Source organism: Acomys minous (genome assembly GCF_964271855.1).
Source record: "Acomys minous genome assembly, chromosome: 19".
Classification (NCBI taxonomy): Eukaryota; Metazoa; Chordata; class Mammalia; order Rodentia; family Muridae; genus Acomys; species Acomys minous.
This window is the reverse complement of record NC_140499.1, coordinates 61,290,472-61,309,170: the sequence shown is the minus strand read 5'-3', so window position 1 is coordinate 61,309,170 and position 18,699 is coordinate 61,290,472. Positions and strand designations below refer to the sequence as shown.

At 44.5% G+C, this 18,699-nt stretch overlaps 1 protein-coding gene across 6 annotated transcripts in view; it reads right to left on the bottom strand.

Moving 5' to 3' along the window:
* Window positions 1-3,442: 3,442 nt before the first annotated feature.
* The window catches only part of ASH1L (ASH1 like histone lysine methyltransferase), a 118,052-nt gene continuing 102,795 nt past the window's right edge, over window positions 3,443-18,699 (bottom strand). For all 6 annotated transcript variants that reach the window (XM_084768939.1, XM_084768941.1, XM_084768942.1 and 3 more), the window contains 9 exons: window positions 17,785-18,033; window positions 16,674-16,760; window positions 14,868-14,958; window positions 13,460-13,598; window positions 13,186-13,358; window positions 10,762-10,928; window positions 8,116-8,156; window positions 6,293-6,594; window positions 3,443-5,862 (listed from right to left, as the gene is read on the bottom strand). In XM_084768939.1, coding sequence (XP_084625065.1) covers window positions 5,771-5,862; window positions 6,293-6,594; window positions 8,116-8,156; window positions 10,762-10,928; window positions 13,186-13,358; window positions 13,460-13,598; window positions 14,868-14,958; window positions 16,674-16,760; window positions 17,785-18,033 — 1,341 coding nt within the window. In that variant the 3' untranslated portion in view covers window positions 3,443-5,770. The remainder of the gene's footprint in view (window positions 5,863-6,292; window positions 6,595-8,115; window positions 8,157-10,761; window positions 10,929-13,185; window positions 13,359-13,459; window positions 13,599-14,867; window positions 14,959-16,673; window positions 16,761-17,784; window positions 18,034-18,699) is intronic.

The window sequence follows — 18,699 nt, the reverse complement described above, 5'->3', positions numbered from 1 at the left end:
ATGATTGAGTGAGGGTACCCAAACAGCTTGCTCTGAGAGTCCTGAGTCCACCTAACAAGTGTTGGGATCATAGGTAAATGTGTCTGGCTTCCTGTTATGTGGGTGCTAAGCTTTCTCCACTGAGCTATCTCCTTAGGTGGTTATTATATCCTTAAGGGAGGTAGAGTTTGAATTTTTGACATTTAAAAAAAATTTTATTATATATACAGTGCTCTGCCTGCATGGACACCTGCAGGCCAGAAGAGGGCACCAAATCATTATAGATGGTTGTAAGCCGCCATGTGGTTGCTGGGAACTGAATTCAGGACCTCTGGAGGAGCAGTCAGTGCTCTTAACCTCTGAGCCATCTCCAGCCCCTTGACATTCTTTTAATTGTAAATGACTGCTACAAGCTTGCCTTTGTGTCTTCACCCTCCCGAATGCTAAAATTATAGATGGGCCAACATGCCTACCAGGTATAAACATATAAACAAGCCCCTCCCCCCAAACTAAGATGCTTGACTATTTATAAAGTCATCCGGTGGTGAATATGGAAGACTGTTATTACAGTGATACTGGGACCAGAAGTCTCAAAGACATGAGCTCGGTCCCTGAGAGCCCATGATAACAGCTTTTACTTCCCATCATATGACCTGTTTGCCTCTTTCTGATGCCTGTTCTCTTGGCCATGGCTTCAAAGAACATGTTAGACCATTAGAGACCATGCCTACAACACTTGTAGTCACAGCCTGGGTTCAGCCTTGTGCAGAACACTGGGATTGTCTTACAGAACTGGAAAATTTTAAAGATTTATTTATTTATTATTTTGTATACGGTGCTCTGCCTGCATGTACACTTGAAGGCCAGAAGAGGACACTCGATCCCATTACAGATGGTTGTGAGCCACCATGTGGGTGCTGGGAATTGAACTCAGGACCTCTGGAAGAACAGTCAGTGCTCTTAACCTCTGAGCCATCTCTCCAGCCCCAGGGATGTAAATTTTATACTATTACTACACCTAGAACAGGAGTTCAGTAAACACCAAAGGTTAAAAACAAACCAACCCAACCCCGTGTGGTGGTGGCGCACATCTTTCACACCAGCACTTGGGAGGCAGAGGCAGGAAGACCTGAGTCCAGGACAGCCACTGCAACACAGAGAAACCCTGTCTTGAAAAACCATAAAAAGAAAGATGATGGGGCTGGAGAGATGGTTCAACACTTAAGAGCTCGCTGCTCTTCCTGATGATCCAGGTTCAGTTCTCAGCACCCACATGGCAGCTCACGGCTACCTGTCACTCCAGCTCCAGGGCATCTAGAGCTCTCTTCTGGGGACCAGGCACACATGTGGCACTCAGATATAGCACGTGGACCAAACGCTCATACACATAAAATAAAAAATTAAAGAGAACGGTAAGTAGAAATATTTAAGCCGGGTGTGGTGGCGCACACCTTTAATCCCAGCGCTCGGGAGGCAGAGGCAGGCGGATCGCTGTGAGTTCGAGGCCAGCCTGATCTACAAAGTGAGTCCAGGACAGCCAAGGCTACATAGAGAAACCCTGTCTCAAAAAACCAAAACCAAAAAATAAAACAAAAAAAGAAACATTAAAAGCTGTACTTTGCAGCCATGAGGAGACTTGTGTGACAGTGGCAGCTTCAACTGTAGTGGAAACTGGAGGTTGTACTTAAGCACCTCGGACTTTCTTTTCTTTTTTTCTCCTTTAAGAAAGGATCTTGGGTTTGGGGATTTAGCCCAGTGGCAGAGCACATGCCTAGCTCCAAGGCCCTGGGAACAGAGGCATGTGCCACCATGGCCAGCTCCCTTGATTTTTCTAAGCAACTGAATTCTACCAGAGTTTCTGGTGTAACACACCATATCTAGGACAAAAGAAGTTGGGAGGGGCGTTTCCTCTAATTGAGTAGACGTAGAAGCTTGGCTTTTTCTTTTCAGCTGTATAGGTGTGTGTGTGTGTGTGTGTGTGTGTGTGTGTGTGTGTGTGTGTGTGTGTGTGTGATGCATCTAAGTGTACATTTGGAGGCCAGAGGTTGATGACAGGAGTCTTCTTTCATTGCTTGAAACCAGAGCTAATTCAGCCTGTCGGCCAGCCAGCTCTCCCCTGGGCTCCTCTGTTCTGCCTCCTATGTAGGGTCACAGTTGAGCGCCATGCTTGCTGGGGTCAAAGTTCTGGCTGCCACACTTGCACAGCAAGTGTTTTACTCCCTCAGCCATCTCTAGCCTCACCCTGGCTATTTTCTTTCTTTTTTTTTTAAAATGGCTTTAGAGACAGGGTTTCTCTGTGTAGCCCTGGCTGTCCTGGACTCACTTTGTGGACCAGGCTGGCCTCGAACTCACAGTGATCCATCTGCCTCTGCCTCCCGAGTGCTGGGATTAAAGGCGTGTGCCACCACGCCCAGCAGATTGCATAGTTTTTAAAAAACAATTTACTTAACTCTGGGGTTGCATCAGTCTTAGATCTATAAACCCTACTAAAGAGCAGCGTTAAGCAGATTAATACACTGGTACATGGAGGTTCCCTAGAGGAGACACTGTAGACACATAATGCATACATAAAAGATGTGGCCCTGCAGTCATACGGAGCAGCACATGGATGTAATCTTTGTACTTGGGAGGCTGGACTGAATTTAAGACCAAAACTTATCTTTAAAAAAAAAAGGAGAAGCAGCAGCAGCAGCAGCAGCAGCAGCAGCAGCAGCAGCAGCAGCAGCAGCAGCAGCAGGAGGAGGACACAGTGGCGCACGCCTTTATTCCCAGTACTCGGGAGGCAGAGGCAGGCAGATCTCTGTGAGATTGAGCCCAGCCTGGTCTACAGAGTGCGTCCAGGACAGCCAAGGCTACACAGAAGAACCCTGTCTTCAAAAACCAAAAACCACCTCCCCCAAAAAAACCCAACCCCCCACCAAAAACACAAAAACAAACCAATAACAACAACAAAAGCCATACAAAGTGGCCTCGGGCTGGGTGGCTCAGCATTGCCTGGTGTGTACACGGACGGCCCTGGTTTGGGCCCTCAGTACATGTAAATAAAGAAAAGTGGAGCCGGGAAGGCTGGCACCCTCCTTTAATCTCAGTATATTTTTGAGTTCTAGTCCAACCTGGTCTACATATCAAGTTCCAGGACAGCCAGGGCTACAGACTAAGACACTGTCTCAAAATAAAAGTGGCCATAATGCTAGCTGTAGAGGCTGCTGAAGGAGAGAGTACAAGTCCAGGTGTGAAGGACGGAAACGCAGACCAGCACAGTGTCTGACAAGCAGCTGGATGTTGAGTGAGTGCGCACTGTGGTGCTTAGGGTCCATCCAACTAGGCAAACCCTGGATTTGAGCAAATGGCTGAAGTGGCCAGGATACTGATGATAAAGTTTCAGAGCTCTTCTTAGAAACAGGATGGAGATGATGCTGGGAGACACTGGAGGCACAAAAATACCAAGCTAACCACGCCACAGTTAGGAAAAGTTGTTTCCATTTAATGCTAGATTTTCAAGGATTGAGATGCAAGCCTTTATGCAATTACATCCAATGTTAAAATTGGTAATACATAATTTACAAAGATTAACATCAAAACAATCATCTATTTAGATATGCTTTTCTGTAAAAAGGAAATATATTAGCAGCATTTATATTTTCCGCAATCACACAGCCTACAGACATGCAGACTAGCTCTGTATCTATTTGCAGTGATGTAGTGCTTTGCCCCGCATTTCAAACACCAAACCCCACCTGACAGCTGGGGGTTGTTTTTATTTTGTTATTATAAAATAACTGAAAAATAAAAAAGGCATTAATTTCTACACCAGTAAGAAAAAACAAGTTTTTGCACTTACCTAACATTTGATTGTCTAAAAAACATTTCAGTTTTTAATCTTTCAACAAAAGAAAGATAAAATGACAGCGTAGTGTCTTTTGCTTCTGTTCTTGCATTTTACAAAGGTTTTCTTTCTTTTTTAAAATTTTAGTGTTTAACACTATTAAAGGAAAACATTGATTTTTAAGCTCTTTCTTGTCATTTTCTTGCTTTTAACTAAAAGGAGACCCCCAAAGTGCCCTTCGTCCTCCCGCCCTCCCCCCACTCCCTGCAATGAGAAACAAAAGAGACCAAACGGGCTTCACATGCGACCCCAGCTCCACTCCTGAGTATCTTATACCCAGGCCTCGTGGTAATGTACAACGCTTCTCTACAGTAAGAAAATACTCCAAACTATTTTCTTAATTTCTCTTTTCTCTTTAATAAAATATTTTGTTTTTTCTCTGCTCAAGGGGACCTATGCTATCCCCCCTCTCTTTTTTCCCTTAAGAATAACACAGAAAGGAGAAAAAGAAAAAGAAAATCAATGGAATGAAAGGTGGCCAAATGTTTCTACCTAAATGAGTCAGAGCGTCGTCATCATAAGGGGAAGGAAATGTACAGCTAGGACATCATTGGTCCAATATCGGAAAAGAGTAATGAGGATGTGTTTACTAATGTATTGCTTACCAACCTCACAGCACACACACACACACACACACACACACACACACACACGCACACGCACACACACAGATATATACACACACATGTACACACGCACACATATGTACACACATACATAACTTGGCACATTTAAAAACCATCTTTTCTCTTATAAGAGCATCTAAAATGTATATGCATATGTGTGTCTGAGAAGACAGAGCAAAGCTTTTTGAGTTTAACTTGTAAAGAGATAGTATGGTCTGCTAACTTCTGGTCAAGAGACTGGGAGGGGAGGGGACCCTGGCTAGGCCTCCTGATGATGAGGTCATTCAGAAAGGTGGCGAAGGGGATGGGGCGAGCGGCGAGGAGATGGACCCTGCACACCACACAGCTAGGACAATAAGAGTAGTGTTGCACTAACACCTACACTCGCAACAGCACTCAGCGAGCACTGCTCGACAGCTCTGTAGTGAGCTTTGTTAGGGGAGAAGTTTAGAGTTTTTATGTAGTTTAAAAAGTGTTTCTGTTTTGTTTTTTGAAGTGAATCTTGTTGCACAGCACACACGCAGGAAGAGAAGCAGCATGTGCGCTGGCGGGGGCCTGGCTTTCTCAGTAGGAAAAAATACGTTCGGCAGGTTACAAAGGGTAAACCAAAATAATGACAACTACTGCCCTCCTGACCCCATGGGGGCCTCTCCTGCCCCATCATGCCCCTGGCTGGTTTTGGAGTGGAGGCAGGAGAGTGGCAGCAGGTCTAAGTGCTCAGAACAGTCAAGCCGCGTTCTGGTACCTCATGTGGTTGGGCAGGAAGGAACAAAGGACTTTCCTGGTTCAGGAGCTGAGAGGAGGTCTCTGCTACCGCATCGTTTTAGGTCTCTGACGTAGCTCTCAGAGCTAAAAGAGATACATGGACAGGGCTTTAATCTCCACCCTTTCCTGTGGGTTTTGAATTTACACCTGATCATGGGAAGGAGCTTCTTAGTGCCCACAGGGTCAGAGGGCAACGCAGAAGAGCCCGTGCTGTGGAGTACCAAGTACTGTGAAGTGCCGAGCTTCCTCCTGGCCACTCCTACTGTGGTCCTCCTCTCTGCACTAACCCTTAGGGTAAAGCCATCAAGAGAAGTAACTCAGCTGCCTCAGACAAGCCTACTACCTCTCTCCCCACTAGCTCCAAGGTTTAATAAGTACCTAATGCCAGAGTTGTGACCCCACTCCCCTTGCCTGGACAGAACTTTCCTGCCCCTGACCACATCCAGAGAGCAAGAGACCGGACTTGCTGGCGCCACTAGATCCCAGATGCTCGAGGTTGTCATTCTTTTGAGAGTCATTTCCGGAAGCTGTTTTCTGGTATGAACAAAGTGCGCCTTCGCAGCTTCCTGCCTGATCCTTCCTCCAGCAGGTAGGTCACATCAATCGCTGAAAACAGAACCAAGGAGGCTCATCAGACCCCACTCACTCTCCTACACCTCACTCTGGATTGGCCTCTAAAGAGAGCAAAGACTCCCGGCCTAAGGGTCTGCTTCTCGCCCTAAGGTTTGTTCTGAAGCTAAACTCCCCACCCGCCAGCCAAAGAAGAGTGGTTCTCAGGGTTTGAAGGACACCACCTCAGCTTAGCCTTCACCCTGAAGACATAGCGAGGCAGGGCAAGGAAAGAACTTAAGGCTTTTTCTGAGAACACACTCCCTGCTAGCACAATACCAAACTCAGTGGTATAATGCATCGCCTAGCATGCGCGTGCGCGCGCACACACACACACACACACACACACACACACACACCTGCTTTGTTACTACTTTTCCATTTACTTCTCACTGATCTACAACCTAATTATTAGCCTCAGTCTCACCATTTTTCCCAGGGATTTTCTCAAGGAGGTTGAGCAAAATCTGGTTGAGCCGTTCCCGTTGGCTGTGTCTCCGCTCCTCAGGTGTGCTGGCTAACTGGGGCTCTTGACTACTTTCCTCTGGTTTCTTTCCAGCATCACTGATGTCCGCAGTGAGTCTCTCCTGTTCCGGCTCCTCAGTGCTGGGCATCTCACTGGAAGCTTGCTCCTGCCTAGCCAGCACCTCTTCAATCAAGGGCAAAGCATCATCTTCTTGCCCCAAGTCTTTTAGAGGTGGCTTTGAGCGCTCAGACTTCCAGGATGATCTACCATAAAGGATATGTGAATTCAGGGAGGCTGAGCAGGCACTTGGAGAAGGTGGGAAATGAAAGCTAGAGGTTTAAGGGTGGCTTGAGATCCTAGAGTCTGCTTACTAGAGTCTTGGCTTGAGTTAAGAAACTTGAATGTTAGTACTAGAACAAACCATCACTTTCTCTGACATTTAATTTTTCCTTTCTATGGAAAGCCTACTTGTGTAAGCTAGGTTAGTCCTCCATCATTTAGAAATTATTTTTAAAAATATATATTTTTTATTTATTTTTATTTCATGTGCACTGGTGTTTTTCCTGCATGTATGTCTGTTTGAGGGTCTGAAAACTCTTAGAACTGGAGTCACAGACAGTTGTAAACTGCCAATGTGGGTGCTGGGAATTGAACCTAGGTCCTCTGGAAGGGCAGCCAGGACTCTTAACCACTGAGCCATCATTCTAGCCCCTTAATTTAATTCCTTTTCATTTATTTATTTATTTATTTTTGTTTTTCGAGATAGAGTTTCTCTGTGTAATAGCCATGGCTCTCCTGGACTCACTCTGTATGCCAGGCTGGCCTTGAACTCACAGAGACCCACCTGTTTCTGCCTCCGAAGTATTGGGATTAAAGGCGTGCACCACCATGACCAGCCCTTTAATTTAGTTTCTATTTGTAAAATTAAACTTTTCTCCTTGTTCTCAAGAATCTGAAACAAAAATGATGGACAATCCCATAGAACACAGCCGGCCTAAGGCTGAGTCAGCTCTGACAGCCTTGAGAACACAGAGGAAGCCCAGCCCGTGACAGCTGCAGTCCAGCTACAGCAGCCCTTCAGTAGGGCTCTGCTTTTCTTGCCTCACTCGTCACATGCTATCTAACGGTTCTTCACTTACTATAGGCTACTGCTATGGAGCTGGTATGTACCTTTTAACCTGTGTGTGCACACCTGCATGCATGTGTATGGCCATGAGTGCAGTGCCATGGAGGTCTGAAGAGGGTGCTGGACACCCTGCAGTGGGACTGGCCAGGAACAAGTGGACATGGGTACGGGGAACAGAACTCATGTCCTCTACAAGAGCAGCGAAGACTCTTAACCACAGAGCAATTTCTACAGCCCTAGCAGTGGCTATTTATGTTCCTAACTGACAGACAGTAGAAAAGCCTTCAAGAGGAACATCCTTTTCATTTACAGAACAAGCAAAAATATAAACTGTTACATTCAAACTACTAAGTGCACACTGCACTACTGTCTATATCTCTTATAGATGTGTCAAAAGTTGACACACCATCATGCTACAGAGAAAGCTTAGTTAATAAAGAGACATTCTGAGTCCCTCTGTAGCTCTGCTTCTCCGTTCTTGCTAAGAATGTACAATGGGTCTGGCACCTCACCCACTGTAATGACAGCACTGCACTGGGCTATCCTATAGAGAACAACCAACCCCAGCAGTGGAGACCAATGAAGAACTACTTGCTTTCTTGTTCTATATTAGCTCCTGGCCAACCTCTTAAACCCCTCACATTCTTCCAGGACTCACCGTCCTCCGTTCCTCTTGTAGTTGTCTGGGACATAATGAGGCTGCAGGAAAAAAAAAGGGGGGGGGGCACATTAATGCTGGATCTGATCTGGGGACACTAGGAAAGGAAGGTAATTGGGTGACTTATTTACACAGGTCTTTTATTGGGATGCTGACATTTCCTCTTTTGTCGCCTTCTCTGCCTCATGCTCCTGTCATGATGCACTGTGCTGTTACAGGCCACAGCAGTTACAGGGACCATGAAATGAAACCCCTATGAGCCAAAAGAATGCTTTCTTTCTTTTAAGCAGATCACCTCAGGAAATCTGCCACAGCAACAGAGAACCAACTGATACTCTTACCTTAAAAAATTTTATTTATTTATTTATTTATTATTGTACAGTATTCTGCCCTCATGTGTGCCTGCAGGCCAGAAGAGTGCATCAGATCACATTATAGATGGTTGTGAGTCACCATGTGGTTGCTGGGAATTGAACTTAGGACACCTGGAAGAGTAGACAGTGCTCTTAACCTCTGAGCCATCTCTCCAGCCCCTAATACTCTTACTTTAAATGAAGATGAGGTGCCCGTCAAGGGGATTTCATTATAACAAAGATAATAATGACCAAAATCCTATGTGATAATGAATGAAAAGCATTGGTCTGTATTCTCAACTAGAAAAAAGCTCCAGCGCAGAGGCGAGACTGAGAACGTGAACATGTACATTGTTTGATCATCAAGCTACTTTTCAGATTACATTTAAAATGATTTATTTATTATTTAGTGCATTATGTTTGGGTGTACACGCACCGCAGCACACATGTGGAGGGTTCTCTCCTACTACATGAGCTGTGGGATCACAGTCAGGACTTCATGTTCTAAGGCAAGTGCCCTTATCTGCTGAACCTTTAGTCAGCTCCCATATCTTATGGCCCACCCTTTGTTTAAACAAGGTCGCACTAGGTAGCCATAGCTGGCCTGGAACTTGCTACACAGGCCATGCTGGTCTCAAAATAAAAAATCACATGCTTTTGTATCTCCAGGGCTGGGATTAATGGTGTGTGTCTTCACACCCAGCCATGTCTTACATTTTTGATTTAGACATAAGAGAGATGAAGCAAGCCGGGTACAGTGGCGCACGCCTTTAATCTCAGCATTCAGGGAGACAGAGGAAGGTGGATCGCTGTTGAGTTCGAGGCCAGCCTGGTCTACAAAGTGAGTCCGGGACAGCCAAGGCTACGGAGAGAAACCCTGTCTCGGAAAAACAAAAAACAAACAAAAAGAAAACAACAAAAAATGGACAAAGCATCAAAGGCTTTTGTTTTGTTTTGTTTTTGTTTTTTCGAGACAGGGTCTCTCTGTGTAGCCTTGGCTATCCTGGACTTGTATGGTAGGCTGGCCTTGAACTCACAGCGATCTGCCTGCCTCTGCCTCCCAAGTGCTGGGATTAAAGGCGTGCACCACCACACCCAGCCCAAAGGGTTTTTGAGAGTTAAGATTGCTTGGAGCTCAAGATAAGCCTAGGCTACATGGTGGCTGTGAAGCAAACCTGGACTATAGTAAGACTTTGTCTCAGAAACATAAAAACACAAAGATTATTTTTCTTTTCTTTCTACATATCACTACATAGTCCTAGTTGGTTTAGAACTTGCTATGTAGACCAGCCTGGACTTGAACTCACAGAGGTCTACCTGGCTCTGTATCCCAAGTGCACACCCACAGTGGCTTCTACGTGAGTCTTAAAATTATGAACAGGGCCAGGTGGTGCACACCTTTAATCCCAGCACTTGGGAGGCAGAGACAGGCAGATCTCTGAGTTCGAGGCTAACCTGGTCTACAGAGTGAGTTCTAGGACAGCCAAGGCTACAGAGAGAAACCCTGCCTCCAAAAGTAAAAGTAAATAAATAAAATTAACCCAAAATAAGATAAAAAAATAAAATTATGAATATGAAGAAAGGAAGGTGTAGAGGGACAAGGAAAATACTCCACAGGTGGGAGCACTCACCATACAAGCACGAGGACTTGGGTATGAGCTGGATGTGGTGGTGCACACCTGTGACCACAGCACTCTGGGAGGCAGAAGCAGGGGGATCGCTGTGAGTTTGAGGCCAGCCTGGTCTACGAAGCGAGTCCAGGACAGCCAGGGCTACAGAGAGAAACCCTGTCTCAAGGCTGGGAATGGGGGGAACAGGTTGTGGCCCAGTGTTGGTTGTGGGGGCAGAGACAGTAGGGTGCTATTAGCATCGGGTACAGTGAACAACCTTGTGTCAAGGAATTAGGGAAGCAGTCTGCTCTGGTTTTCTCACCTGCACTTGTATGTGTGCACACATACTATACACGTTATTAAAAAAAAATGCAGGTTGGAGAGATGGCTCAGAGGTTAAGAGCACTGACTGCTCTTCCAGAGGAACTGAGTTCAATTCCCAGCAACCACATGGTGGCTCACAATCATCTATATAATGTAACCTGATGTTACATGCAGATGTACATGTAGCTACTGTATAAATAATAAATAATCTTAAAAAAAAAGGCAAAGAATAGCGAGGCCTTAAGTATTACGCATGTAACTCCAGCACTTAGGGGGCAGAGGTAAGAGAATTGAAAATTCAAGGTCAGCTGAACTGAGTGATGACATCCTGCCTTAAAACAAAAACAAAGGGAACTTACTGAGAAATCTCTTTTGGGAGTGAGCTTCTTGGGGAAGTGATCAAAGGCATAGGGTTTGGTGCAGACGGGATAGCGATTCCGATGGATCTTGTAAAACAAGTGTGCTGATTTGTCAAGCCGATAATCACAGATGTATACATCTTGTTCCTTTATTCCTTTGGGTCTTCCTGTAAATTCAAATACTGTTAAAAATCTCACTTCCCAGGCCAGAGAGATGGCTCAGCTGCTAAGAGTATGTGCTGCTCTTACAGAGGACCAGAGTTTGGTTCCCAGTACCCCAGGTGAGGGGGCTCATAACTGTCTGCAACTCCAGCTACAGGGGATATGCCACCTTTCCTTTGGCTCCCAAAGGCATCAGTATTCATACACAGATATCTACAGATAGCCACATTATTAAAAATAAGATAGAGCTAGGTCCAGGAGTAGTGGTGTACACCTTTAATTTCAGCAAGGCAGGAAGATCTCTGAGTTCAAGGCCAGAAAGGTCTGGTCTACGTACAGAAATCCTGTCTCAAAACCAAAAAACAAACAAACAAACCACCCACAAACAAAAACAAACAAACAAAAAAGAAGAAACAACAACAAAAAGATGTAAAACAAAGGTAAGTAAATATGATTTTCCTTTGTCTCTAAAAGCAGGCCAGTGGACAGCCTCTACCTCTCAGAGAAAAGACAGGCCCATTATGAGGAGACAATGTAGTAATTAGAAAAGGCTGGAAACCAAATTCAGTGGTTGTAGAGGAAAGAAGCAGGCTTTTGTTTTGTTTGTTTGCTTTTCCAGACAGGGTCTCTCTGTGCAGCCCTGGCTGTGCTGGACTCTCTTTGTAGACCAGGCTGGCCTCTAGAATTACAGGCATACACCACCACACCTTTAAAAGCAGTTTTTAAGCACTAGTGCCCAGCAGATGGAACAGGCTGTGGAATGGAGTAACAGACTGTGAAAGAGCCCAGAAATGTAGCCGTAATGTGCAGGGTTTCTGAGTAAACACTGAGGGACAATATGGTTTCTGGAGAAGCCATGAGAAAGGAAGAGTTACACGTATGAGGAAGTACACTCAAAGCGAATATGTGGATTTTTTTAATTGGAGAAGTCAGGGTCACAGAGCTGTAAGCAGTTTGTTGGTATCGAACAGAATACTTACTACTGTGAAGTTTTTTGCTATGATACTGAAATAAAGACACAGGGAACTGATCCTTGTGCATCACGCAACACACACATCAAGCTGGTCATAAACTACAACTTTTATAGATTATTTGATCTTTGAAAACTCAGAAAAATCTGTTCTCAAATTAAGGAAACTTCATGGTTGGTTAAGTATGTAGGTAAAAATGTGAGGGAGCTGGATTTGGAAATTGGCTCAAAAATTTAAAATGCTGGGCCTTAATGTTTGCCAACAAGCCTGATGACCTGAGTTCAATGCCCCAAACTCACATTAAAAAAAAAAAAAAGTAGTGGTGTTATGAATATTTAAGTACTAAGCACTTAAAGGGACTCTCTCAGGGAAGCTGAAACCCTGCTCTTCTGAGCACCTCTTTCTCCCTTAACACTTATACTTTGCCTTTGCTAAGCTGGGTATGGCAGCACATGGCAACCTTTAATCTTAGCACACTAAGAGTGAGAGGCAGCTGGATCTGATTCTGGAATTCAAGACCAGCCTAGTCTACATATGAATTCCAGGCCAGGCCAGCATAGTTGAAAATGAATGAATAAGTATATATCAAAACATCTTTATTAAACCCCAACTGTGCTATATTTAAAAAAGGGGGTGGAGTGGCTGGGCATCATAGTGCATGCCTTTAATCCCAGCACTTAGGAGGCAGAGGAAGGTGGATCTCTGAGTTCAAGGTCAGCCTGGTCCAGGATAGCCAGGGCTACACAGAGAAATCCTGTCCAGGGTGGGGATGGGGGTAGGAAAAAAGAAAAATAAAAAATTAGAGCCGGGCGTGGTGGCAGCCAGCACTTGGGAGGCAGAGGCAGGTGGATCGCTGTGAGTTCGAGGCCAGCCTGGTCTACAATGCGGGTTCAGGACAGCCAAGGCTACACAGAGAAACCCTGTCTCGAAAAACCAAAAACCAAAAACCAACAACAAAACCAAACCAAAACAAAACTGTAGCAGTTCTCTCTGATGTTTCATAGCTAATTTTAGAGAACCATTTTTAATATGTTTATATTTATCTTTGTTTATATGTATGAATGATTTGCCTACATATATGCTATGTGTACCATGTGTATACCTGGTGCTCATCGAAGTCAGAAGAAAGGGTTGGATCCCCTAGACCTGAAGTTACAAATGGTTCTGAGCTGCCATGTGGGTGCTGGTACCTGACCCTGGGTCCTCTGCAACAGCAGCCAGCCAGTGTTCTTAATGGCTGAGCCCTCTCTCCAGGCCCAAAGACCACCTCGTAGCAACCCTCACCATTTACCTTTACAGTAGGTATAAAGGTCCAGCACACAGCAGGTCCCAACCACAGCCTCCAGGGGAATGATCTCATAGAGTGGCACCCGAAATAGCTCATTGTGATAGAACCGACGGGATGGAGAGTGGTGGGTTTCATGGGGGCGGAAATAATGGTGACCAAAGGCAAACCGTTCCTCTCTTTAAAAAAAAAAAAAAAAAAAAAAAAAGGAAAAGGAAAATGAGAAAGGAGGAGTGGTTAAGTCTACGAGTAATCTAAGGAGAGAGGGCCCAGCACATACTTTTCATTCTTCCAAAGCTTCTCAATTCTAAAGATGTCAAGTTTATCTCGATTAATGTGAGATAACAGTCTATAGGACTGACGAACTGGGTGGCCATCAGGTGTGCGCCGGCTGTCCCTCATCAGGTACACACAATCACCTAGAAAGGTACAGAACAAAGGAGAGCATTAACCCTGACCCCGGGATAGCTTCTGTAAGGTCTCCTTTTATCTGACCCAGGGTCTAGAGCAATATGGAGGGGGCTAGGCAGTTTAGTGATTAAATGACCAAGGAACTAGCTAGGTTCAACCCCTAGTACTACAAAAGAAATCAAGAGAAGTAAAACCAGCAGCCTTATGATTACTATTATCAATTCTAAATTATGAGAATTACAGAAGGATTTTTCATTCTTTATGTTTTCTGTGCCTCTTTACTTCATTTATCATCATCATCATCATCACTATTATTTTTATATTATTATTGTTTTATTTTTGAGACAGGTCTTACTATTTAGTCCTGGCTGGCCTCAAATTCAGAGATCCACCCTTCTCTGTCTCTCAAAAGAATTAAAGATTCTGTGCCACCATACTTGGTCTACTAGGTTTAAAATTACTGTAAGGACCTTGGATCTAGCTCATCGCTAAGCTGTTTGACCAGCATGCTGGAAGCGTTGGGTCAAGCACCAATACAGCAAACAAACAAACAAAAAGACAAAATAAAACTGGAATTAAACCAGGAATGGTAGCTAAAACCTATCTATCATCCCAGAACTTGGGAGGCTGAGGCAGAAGGACAGCTGGGAGTTTGAGGCCTGGCCTGAGCTCCAGCCTGAAAAAACAGTAACAACAAAACAAGACACAAACAACAATAACAGCCCCCTATCCCACAAATTCAAACAACCAAACAAAATCTACTAAACCAAGAGGAGGGACTCATAAGGCCCCACCTCCCCAAAGAGCTATGGCAGTTAATGGTTGCTGGAAAACGGGGTGGAGAGTCTTAGTCTTGAGGGATGCAACGGCCTATGGTAATTTTCTCTTGCTGAAGTAAATAATATATTCTTCCACCCATGCTCATGCAGGCAATCCTAAAGAAACGCAGCAGACACGGACATGGACACACACACACACACACACACACAGACACACACACACACACACACTAGGGACTTTTGAGAAGGGTTCGGTAAGAGGGAGAAGGGGAAAAGAGAGCATAACGGGGGAGATTATAATTAATGGAGAAGAACTTCAAAGAAAAATAAAGTTAGCTTTGTAGAGCGGTCTCTACAAATCAGCACATATGCTGGACGTAACGGAGTGATGGGAGCGATCTAGGCAAGCTCCGGCAGAATGACAGACAGCCACCAAACACAGAGCAGCTGCCTTTTATTACTCAGAAAGGTCAGTGGGGTCTGGGCTGCTGGACTTACCCTGACGAAGCAGCAAGTCATCTCGGAGTAAACAGATGAAGTAGACACAGCCAGGTTGGGCATAGTGGGGCCTAGGGATCATGGGTACCTCCTGATAAGAGCAGAAAGTCAATGGAGAAATGCTAGAAATATTACATTTGGCCTAATGATCTTAATTCAAGAGAGGAAAATAACTAAAAATTAAAATTTCCACTCAAGACTTCCTAAAGTCATTTCAATACACTACAAATATGAAAAAAGATGAAAACCACTTGTCTTTAAATCCAGAGAAATTAGACAATAAGACAGGCCCAGTATCTAAGACGATGTTCTGTGACTCCTCTGTGTAATCTCAGTGGCATCTGAGACCAGAGACTTTGAGGACAGTTGTGTTTGGAACCTACTTACAGGTTTTTAGTGTCCAAGGCCGGGGAGCCAAACACTCTAAATTGCATCCTTCACAACATCAAAATGTCTAGCTTAATATGACAACAGCACCTCGGTTAGAAAATGCTGTCTAAACTGGGCGGCGTGGTGGCACAGCCCGTAATCCCAGAGCTCTGGGAGGCAGAGGCAGAAGCAGAGGCAGGTGGATCGCTGTGAGTTCAAGGCCACCCTGGTGTACAAAGCAAGTCCAGGACAGCCAAGGCTACACAGAGAAACACCCTCTAAAAAAAAAAAGGAAAAACTGGACTAGGCAGTACACGCCTGTAATCCCAGCACTCTGGAGCTCCAGAGGCAGAGGCAGGTGGATCGCTGTGAATTTGAAGCCAGTCTAGTCTACAGAGTGAGTTCCAGCACAGCCATGGCTGTTACACAAAGAAACTCTTGTCTTGAAAAGCCAAAAAAGAAAAAAGGAAGAGCTACCCAAATCCTTTGTTTTGATGAAGGCAACTTAATCAAGATCATACATACACATTTATTGACTGTGTGTGTGTACACATATATGCGTGTGGGGCATACATGTAAAGGTCAGAGGGCAATCTGTAGGCCCTAGTTCTCCCTCTCCACCATGTGGATCTCTGGGGTTGAATTCAGGCCGGAAAGGCATAGCAGGAAGAGCTCTTAACCGCTGAGCCAGACTGACAGCCCAAGATCACACATAAAAACAAAGCAGTAACCACCTAATGTGCTCAAATCCTAACTTCAGTAAGTAACTCTGAAGCAAGAGCTGTGTTCAATAAAACCCTACCTGATACAAATGGCACTTATAGGGCCAGCGTTGGTGGCACACGCCTTTAATCTCAGCAGTCAGGAGGCAGAGAGAGGCAGATCTCTATGAATTCAAGGATAGCCTGGTCTACAAAGCGAGTCTAAGACAGCCTTGGCTACACAGAGAAGAAACCCTGTCTTGAAAAAAAAAAAATCCAAAATCAAACCAACCAACTGAAAAAAACCCAACAAAACAAAACAAAAAGGCACTTACAACTTTGTCTCTAAGGCAAGATGGTGGTGAGTTTGGAGTGAGTCTGGGCTACACAGTGAACTCTTAATTCGAAAACAACAAAAAGAACCGTTGTTATATATAGCACCATTTCTTTTCTGTTCCCTTCTGAGAGGGTTTCTCTGTGTAGCCCTGCTTGTCCTGGAACTTTGTAGACCAGGCTGGACCACCTGCCTGTCTCAAGAGTGCTGAGATTAAAGGCGTGCACCACTATAGCACCATTTCTTTCACAGAATCTAAGTATTGTACTTCCTTTCGGTCACACTCCTGAGGAAAGAAGGGCAAGAATTCCCACCCTCAGTGTAAAGCTGAGGCAGGGAGAGGCTGACAAGTCCTGCACAGGAGGAGCACATACCACATTTCCTAATTATGAATCAACTTACCCTGTCCACAGGCCGAGGGTCACACTGCTCACAGAGGTAGTGCTCCACATCTGTGTTCACACCCATGCAGTCACAGTGCTGCCACACCTGTGAACACAGGCACACTTGACAAGGGGATTTACACTTAGAGTAGCTCTGAGAAATAATAATGATAGTGATGTAAACAAAGCAAAGGACGGTAAAAGTAAAAGAGGAAGTATGATCTAAGTGTATGAGTAAGAGTTAGAAACGAAAGAGAAAATAAGAGGGAAACACAGTGAATAAAAGCAGACATCATAGATTTGGACAAAGAAAATGGGAAATTAGGAGTAAGAATGAAGATGAATATTCTACCAAATCATCACTTTATCCTCATCTTATGTCCTACTCATAGCCCCACAAACAGATAAAATAACAGTGCACAGGTTTGGAGGACACTACAAATTGAGTCCAGGCCTAAACTCTTCCAGTAACAGCCCTCTGTGAAGGAACTTATATATATTGGAATCTACTGGTATCCGTGCTCTACATGTGTGTTCATGTTTTTCAAGGTAAAGCACTATATCAAATGGTACCTTCCTAGGTGGATATTTTGTTAGAAATGTACATTTAAAGTTGGCAGAAATAGCCGGGTGGTGGTGCTCGCCTTTAATCCTAGCACTCGGAGGCAGAGGCAGGCGGATCACTGTGAGTTCGAGGCCAGCCTGGTCTACATAGTGAGTCCAGGACAGCCAAGGCTACACAGAGACCCTGTATCGAAAAACAAACAAACAAACAAACAAACAAACAAACAAAAAAGTGGAAATAGGAAGAAGGGAAGTCATAAGTGAAAGATAAAAAGAGAAAGGCGGGGGCTGGAGAGATGGCTCAGTGGTTAAGAGCACTGCCTGCTCTTCCAAAGGACCCGGGTTCAATTCCCAGCACCCACATGGCAGCTCACAACTGTCTGTAACTCCAAAATTTGACACCCACACACCAACACACATAAATTAAAATTAAATTAAAAAAAAAAAAAAGAGAGAGAGAGAGAGAAAGGCAATGATCAACAGCGGAGGACAAACACGGGCTGCTCTTCTGAACATGGCCAGCATGCTCATCAGGTCCAGGCTTCCGCAGCGCCTTCGGGACTCACCATGCACTTGTCACACTGGATCATGAGGCCTTCGTCCTTATAGAGGCCGCAGATGCAGCGGATGACATCCTCGTCCTTCTCATGCCCGTTCTCCTTCTCAGAGACTGACGTCTCGCTGCTGTCGGCCTCGCTTGCCGTTTCTCCCACAATCTCATCGATTTGAGCTGATGCCTCATGCCGGGCACTGTAATAGGCCTTTCGGAGACGGCAAACATCTCTTCCAATTGGGGATTTACGCCCATAGTACTTCTGAAGAAAGCAGAGGAAAAAATCATTTTTGCTTTTCTCATCCTGGTTTAAAAGTATACCTACAGAAGCAGCATGGCTTTCTTATTTTTTTTACTTGGGCTACCAAACTGAACTACAATGAACTAAAATAAGAATTTAGATGGTATGTTTCTGTTTTTTCTATTGCTTTGTTATTGAATTCCTGTCAAGAGTTTTACTATCCATAAGATCAAATATACAGTGGTCATTAAATTTTAATTAATGCTGCAAAGCATAATGTATTGTATAAATTTTCCATTTACCTCTGTCTTGTAAATGCTTGGAGTGTGTAGTAAATGTCTACAGAAGTTCATTTTTGTTTTTGTTTTTGTTTTGGACAGGATTTCTCTGTGTAGCCCTGGCTGACCTGGACTCGCTTTGTAGACCAGGCTGGCCTCGAACTCACAGCGATCCACCTGCCTCTGCCTCCTGAGTGCTGGGAGGAAGTTGGGTTGTAATAGAAACTATGTTATAATTCAAGATTGCTCTAATTATTCTCTTACCTCTTTATCAATGCTATTATTTTGTCTTTCAGTCTCTATTAACCCCAGTAATCTACCTTGCTCTCCAGAGTATTTCAAAGTCATCAGAGAATTTCCTTTTTCTATCCACTACAGTAAAACTCAGGCTTGTTCTTCGACACAGGGT